We start from the raw sequence: 7,538 nt of genomic DNA, 5'->3' as shown, positions 1-7,538 counted from the left end.
AGGTTTATGGAAAACACTATGCCCAATTATCTTCATCGATGTCCTTCAGATTAGCATACTATTTGAAGACTTGTATATGGACATTTGAAGCATCCTTTTTGCTACCTTTGAAATTGAAAACACGATTTTTCAGATCACTAGACCTTCACCGTCTGCTTGTTATAATGGTTCATGCCTGCCTCCCATCTACACGACATGGCGAATAGCTCATTGACTCTTAATTCTAAGTGGTCCTGTCAAGAGCTTTAGCTGACCACTTGACCATTATTTCAGGTTTACAATTCTCGAGTTAGATATCGGATATCAAATCAGATGAGATGAAAAAGGTCAAACCTCAAAAGACCAGATGGGAGAAGTAGACAGATAACTAAACTGAACTAAAAGATTGAATTCAAACGACAAACTAAAACAATTGGAATTCAGATATTCGGATTCATGAATGGTTCAGAAGTAACTTTGGAAATAGAAATGATATTGCACTTAGTATTCACTTTCAAGATGATACAAGAGTTCTGACAACTCGTGATAGATACAGACAAGCCTTGAGAAAGAACGGCAAATCCAAAATGAAAGTAATGGGTCCTCTTTATAGATATCCATACTGAGCTCTAATTGATTGTAGAGATATACAAACTCAAGTAGTTCTCTAGTAATTGATGGTAAGTTTGCCAATAACTCGTAGAAATGATTTTGACATAGACTATCTCCCGTTTAGGTTCTCTCTCTCTCTCTCTCTCTCTCTCTCTCTGTGTGTGTGTGTGTGTGTGTGTGTGTGTGTGTGTGTGTGTGTGTGTGTGTGTGTGTGTGTGTGTCTACGGTGAGCCATGGAGGTCCAAGTTGATTTTTTGAAGATGGGGGAGGGGAATCTCGCTAATATTAGTCTATACAAAAGTCTTGAAAATATAAAAAGTTTATTATACTTTTCAACACTTGTGAATGAGTCGCAATTCCTAGAGAGAAGGGAAGGAGTTTGGGAGGGGGGAAAGGCGAGGAAAAAAGATAGGTAGGGAAAAAGGATACTGTTAGTGAGTGATGCTAGGGGGACGTTTTATGGGCATGGATTCAAAATGCGAATCATGGCTACAACAAGAAATCAACATAAAAATGAATTGAAAATTCATATAGGTTGAAATTTTCACTTTTCATCCATTAATAGTTTGACCCTAATTTTTAGGCTGAGCCCAACACTTTGATATACATGGCATTTCCTCAATTACCCATTTAATCCCTGCCTTCGCCTAGTCGAGGCAAATGAGGTGGCCACATTGCCAAAGAAAAACCAATAAATCAAAACCAGGCTTCTTGATATGTGCCTACTTGGTGCTCAAGACAACTTTGCACTATATGATTGATGCTTAACATGCATTCAAGCCTTTATTCCAATCACAATGTTGTGAGAGCGCATGACAAGTTAGACTAGGAGAGTTTACACAAAGAGGTACTCTTTTTTGTGAGATTAATTAACAATGAGGACTGTCCAATGTACACTTGGCTCTGTTATTTGTGTGGGCAATAGTTCTTGCCTCTCAAAAGTGAAAAAGAAGAAGCAAACTTTGAACACCATAGCAACCCCAAGAGATCTCAAGATCTATCAAGAGAATCTTGAATTCACGACTTAATACTCATGACCAATGAGGGAACTAGACTAATAAATATATCCATATACAACTAACTATGTACATATATGACACAAAAATAAAGCATACATATGTTTGTATCCCTATGGTAAACTTAAATGATTGCAATAATTCTGTACTCAGCCTAAAAATTAGGGTCAAACATTTGAAACCAGCCTAATTTGCCATCCGACCATAGCTAGCAGACAATGGGCCACAACTTTTTTAAATTTCATGCAATGCCATCAGTAAAACTTTTTTTAAGACTTGTACAGCTAAAGTTCGCCCCTTTGCATAGTCTCTTGCTTTTAGATTGTACATCATAATAGGGTTAGCATGAAGCTTGTTCATTGGCTCATTGGGTATAGAAAAAGGTGCTACATCTTTCTCTTGGTAGCCTGACTCCACACCAAGAGCTAGTAGATTGGGCATTACTCCTTTATATACTTTTTTAAACATGAAATTTCAAATTTTGATCTATTTATTCAAATTTTACACTATTTTTCTCAATTTTTAGGAAATTTTCTTCACTCTTGCTCCTGACTCGGATTATTGAAATTTCACGTGGCACAATCATAAGCTGAGACACTTTTCCTGAACACTCTAGTTGAGTAGTAATTGGTTTGGAAGATGATTTTTACGAAACACTGCTTGGTTGTATAGCAGAATCCAAAATGTCGCTTTTAACTCACTATCTTTACAAAATTCAGTATTCACAAAATTTGTAAATGAATGAATACTTGAGAGTTCAAGACCCAGAGACATCGCTTTCATTTTCACACCCCAAAAATAGAAAATAAGCATTAACAAAGTCATCAAGTGATACACTAATCAATTTGCCATCCGACCATAGCTAGCAGACAATTGGCCACAACTGCCTTAAGTGACTCCAAACAACTAGCACATAAGCATAGCAATTAGGATATTATACAAGAGTACAACCATCGCGACCGCTCGAAACCTTGAGAACTGCTGAGGGCGTTCCTATGAAAATCAGGCTCAAAGAATCCGCAGATTGGAAGTAGTACAAGCTCAAAATGAATCGAATAGAGCTAGGGAAACCATGTTCTACAGAAATCACTCGGCTCTCTCTGTCGTGAAGCAACCTGAGCATAAAAAATGCAGAGCCAGCAGCTCTGGGAAATGCACATCTTATTTTACAAGCCTTCTTGGATCGAACAATCACGGACGGGAGGACTAAACTTGCTGTGTATCTGTTGGGCTTCCTCTTGCTCTCGATCAGGAGCACACTACCTTAACAGCTTAAGCACCAAGGGCCTTTGAACAGGTAACCTCAAGAACTGGCTTGTGTCGAGATGCCCTCCCATGACCTCTCTCGCTCTCTCTCTCTCTCCTCTGAAGTTGGACAACAAACCGCAATTCTAATAATACGTCAAAATCTGGCATCTTAAAACAGACCTGCAAGTGCAGCTGCTGGACCACTAAGTCCCGACGACACCGGTCCCGCCACCATTTGTTGTTGAGTGGATGAATCATCGAGAAGTTGTTCTTTAATGAACTCTTTCAATCTGAAAAAATGAGCCAATTGTTAACAATTTACTCTTATGTAGCCTCAAACAGCCTAAACGCACCGCATCGGTTGAACACATACTCTAACGACACAACCCCATCAGAAGAGGCAACTGTCAGGCGAAGTTGTGTTCTGTCTGAAGGATCTGTCTCTATTCGTACCTGAATATTGACGACACAAGCTCAAACTGACTGGACGGACAAGGACCCAACATATCAGAAATTGCAACTAAGATATTCATGCAAACCCACCAAGCAAAGCGTTTTACGAGCTTCTGACGTAAATACTGTCCCAGCTACAATATTGTTTGGGTTTGGGTCCTGCCATAAAGCCGAAAAAAAAAACACAATTAAACAAAGTCATTAAAAGAGACTCAGCATTTTTAGTGATTTCACCCTGCCTAAAGAAACGTAACCTCAAAATTTTTGGTAAGCATGCCAATACTAACCAGACCAGGTGCCACGGTGATGTGTATACTGCTGAATAATCCACTCATTTCAAGAATAGTTAATGGTTTTACACCTCGCACCTGTTGGTGGTATGCATCGATTGATTCAGTGTTAGTAAGTATTTCCTTGAGTACAAAGCTTTCACATAAGAATCACATCAAATACAGACCACTTCTTGAAGCTTGAGAGGAGGACCAGTTAAGGCTCTCCATTGACTAACAAAGTCAGCTGGCGACAGAGGTACTCCTTGTAGAAACTTGCTCAAAATAATCGGTAGCCGCAAATTCACATTAACCTAGCACACAGTACTCTTAGAAAAATAATCACTAAATGTTACATTAGCAATGTACTTCATTTAAATCTGCTCACATCCTACCGGAACATTTCCATAGCTGTACGAGAACTCAAGAACCGCAAGATCTCTGCTTGCTTGCAGATTTATTATCTCAAGGGGACACTGCACCTGTAAGGCATTCATGTTTCTACATTAGCAATAAAATCCTTTGAAATACCCGTTATGCTTGAAATATCCATCTCATGGTTTAACCTGAGCTCTTGGAGGAATAGTATCAGGCACCGTGGATAAGTGCATTCTTAAATGAGCAGGAGGAAGTATAACAGCACGAACGGTACCAAGTGCTCCAACATGCTTGTTTCCAAGAAAAAGGGTAACACGTCCTTGATGGGCTCGCCACTCGGCCTTGAGGCCTATCTGAAAAACAGTAAGCATCACACGATGGTGTCTATTGTAAAACACAAATTCAACTCTTAGTGAAGTATAAATCTCAATACTTGAGAAATCCAAATATGCTGACAGTTCTGTGATTGCATTCTGTATAATTAGTTATACAAAGAGTGTCCTAACTCATCTAATGGAATGGTCTAGGCATGCACATCCCTGCAAAACAGGCTCACAGGGGTGCCAACAGTTCCATGATTGCATTTTGTACAATTAGTTATACAAAGAGGGTTATGCAAGGGTCCTAACTCATCTAATGGAATTGCCGAGGGATCCACGTCCCTGCAAAGAGGCTCACAGGCATGTCAGTACAAGTTTCCCTAGGGTTTTCTAGCCTAGGGTTTGGCTACAAGTTGTAGCAGCATATCCACATGGCACATCAAGCACATGTGCACGACACGTGCCTTTGCAATCCTACATAAACCCACCAATAGACACTTACACAGGTCTGTATTTTTATAATCTTTCCCTCAAGGTGCACTGGTGGTTCTCTCACAGATCTCTACTGCTGCAGCTTTTTGTTCCCTCGCATCTTTGTCCTCCCTCTACGTATCTTCTTCAGCTTGAATGAAAATCTCCTTTTAGTTTTTTCTTCTCGGAAACCATAAGCAATCAACAGACCTGTAATGAAATGATTCCTCCTCGGCTGGTTCAAGATATAAGAGGGTTGGCCTCCGCTACAAATGAGCAGATCACCATATATCTGGCTCCCTCCTAGGTGCTTCTTCAGTCTCATCCTCGTCTTTGGAGGTTCAATGTGATTCTATTCAGTTGGGTTGAGGCTTTCTTTTGCTGGCCCACACATCGTCGTGCCCGTGGTGCCATTTGTTCATTCGGTTTGAGGTGCAGATTTGCCAGGAGTCCTCCCTCCCCCTTCCAGTAGGATGCCGCAGTACAGTTCTTCTTTTGTTTTACTCCCTTTAGAAACAATTACTTCCCTTAGCTTCTTGTTCCAGTTATCTCAATATTTCATCAGTTTTCTAGCCTTACAGCTTTTATCATGTTAATGGCTCATGGGCGTGGTTTGCACCATTTTTTTCAGTTGTATCAGCTTGCCAGCTCTTTCATAGCTCATGGCTTTTGGGTCCAGTTGTATTGAGTTTTGTGCTGCCCTCAGGAAAGGCTCAACCTTGATGTGCTGTGTTTTATTGAGAGAGAAATGAAATGATATATTAACTTCTTCAAAAGGCCAAAATGACCTATGAGACCAATCCATTACAAACTTGTGAATCTGGTACCGTGTCTGAGTACAAAAAAAGAGATACTAAAATGAATCTAGAGGTGCTACTAGCTGGAACTGTGTGGGGTATGTGACATCACTAATACAATGGGTGCCCAATACACGAGAAAGATACTTAGCTCATATGGAGAAACTGAGGGTCTACGGGCTCAGGCAGACCTTCTCCACCATCTACCACATCTTCGTTCTGCGTTGCCTCATTGATGGGGCAAAGGTGCGAAAGAAGAACCTTTATTGCTGCTTTGTGAACTTCCGAAAAGCGTTTGACATAGTCCCATGGGAGAGGCTCTTTCGGTGACTTCAAAGTCTACAGATACCATCGGAGATGATATGGGCCATCTTTGCTCTCTATGAGAGAGTGATTGGGAGAGAGTGTTGTCGAGGCGGCGTGTCACAGTCCATTGCTAGCACCATCGGTGTTGGGCAAGGATGCCCCTCTCCCCACCCTCTTTGGATTCTACATCGACGAGATCTCTGACTACATCTTACGAGCGGGAGGGGCAGAAGCTGACCTAGCAGGTACTCCAGTCCACATTATGCTATGAATCCATCCTCATCTGTACTCTGTGTCGGCATAGTATGGCTCGAATCCTCTATTGTAGTCTCCGTGTCCATGTTGTGAAGCTCCTCTCCTCAGTCGTGGACATTCGATCTCCCTAGCTCCAATCCTCGGTCAATGAGAGTACTGTGGGCGCGTCATTGGGCTACTTCTCTCTTTTATGGATTTATATGAGTATGAGCTGAGCTTTGTAGTGGTGGCCGCTGCTCTATCTGTCCAGTGTCTGGTATAAATCAGTAATCTGTCTCTAGGATTGTCTCTCTCCAGATCTCCTTAGTAAACTATCTCTGTGTCTGTGTAACTCAAGTAGATACAAGCCAACACATCTGTCTTGATAGCTCATGACTCTCGAGAAGGGTCCACAGTCTTCTCTGAATAGACAATGGAAGCGACCGTGTATCTCATAATACACTATGCACTAACATATATAATGTGTCTCCGTCTCTGGCTCTGTATGGCATAGGCAGCATATCCTGCTAACTGCTGGTATCCCTCTGAATCTACCAATCTCAATCTCAAGCTGGTGTGGAGATTTCCGTATCTGACCAATGGCACACCATAACCCATGAGCTAGGTGTGTATCCATATAGTTGGGTCGAATCACAAACCCATCCCCAGTGAGTTGGAGAAGATGCTCTCTATAGAAAGCCATCTTCGTGCCCAACACCTGTGTCGTCCCTATCCATGTCCTCCTGGTGTCCAACTAGGTCAGGTCTTTCAGAGTGAGTCTAGTAATCTCCACCCGTGTAAGAGAAAACGATGGGGCGTCAAGGGAGTACTTACTGGAAGGGAGGCAAGCTGTCCATGCTGAAGCCATGTATCTAGAACCATGATGACATCTGTGCATACCACCATGATGTATCCCCCTAAAAAGCTAATTGTCTGGAGGACTCAAGGGCCACTCTGGCATATCTGTCTCTGGTAGTATCCCATAAGTTGTGCATAAAGAAGACTGATCTGGTAAGCACCTCAATCTCCATAGGGGATGCCGCTAACTCTGCTCTAATGATCTCGCGTGGCACGGATGCTTTGGCTCTAGTTAGCCAAGAGATCATAGATACCAAAGACCTCTCCATACCTCTCCACCCATCCCGACCCACAAAGAATCCCCAAACCTGAACCCCATAGGGCAAACTACAAGAGATCGGAGTGCCCATTGAGTTGAGAATGGAAACCCTACGCTGCTCCACCCAGGCAACCATACAGTGCTAATCCTAGTCCTAGTCGTGCAGGGCACTAGCCCATCTCAACCCTGTCAGCTCTCCTCGCTGCCTCTCATCTTTCGCGCCCTGTTGCAGCGCCAGCTCCCACGACCTTCAAAGTGCTGCAAGTGAACGTTTCGACCTGCTAAGGGCTCGAGCCTGTCCGCCTCTGCGTGGGCCTGAGCGCCTGTCACGAACAACT

General features: G+C 42.5%; 1 protein-coding gene across 1 annotated transcript in view; it reads right to left on the bottom strand.

The window, feature by feature from the left end:
• Positions 1-2,404: 2,404 nt before the first annotated feature.
• LOC147434416 (AP-2 complex subunit alpha-2-like) overlaps positions 2,405-7,538 on the bottom strand; it is a 154,571-nt gene continuing 149,437 nt past the window's right edge. Inside the window, exons 21-27 of the mRNA XM_086490885.1 lie at positions 4,144-4,308; positions 3,973-4,059; positions 3,766-3,891; positions 3,596-3,676; positions 3,399-3,467; positions 3,229-3,308; positions 2,405-3,145 (exon numbers count right to left, since the gene is read on the bottom strand). Of these exons, the coding sequence (XP_086347011.1) occupies positions 3,025-3,145; positions 3,229-3,308; positions 3,399-3,467; positions 3,596-3,676; positions 3,766-3,891; positions 3,973-4,059; positions 4,144-4,308 (729 nt within the window). The 3' untranslated portion in view covers positions 2,405-3,024. The remainder of the gene's footprint in view (positions 3,146-3,228; positions 3,309-3,398; positions 3,468-3,595; positions 3,677-3,765; positions 3,892-3,972; positions 4,060-4,143; positions 4,309-7,538) is intronic.

The sequence above is a fragment of the Adiantum capillus-veneris genome, chromosome 19 (assembly GCF_014529385.1).
Source record: "Adiantum capillus-veneris isolate H3 chromosome 19, ASM1452938v2, whole genome shotgun sequence".
NCBI classification, from domain to species: domain Eukaryota; kingdom Viridiplantae; phylum Streptophyta; class Polypodiopsida; order Polypodiales; family Pteridaceae; genus Adiantum; species Adiantum capillus-veneris.
This window is presented reverse-complemented; position numbering and strand designations above follow the sequence as displayed.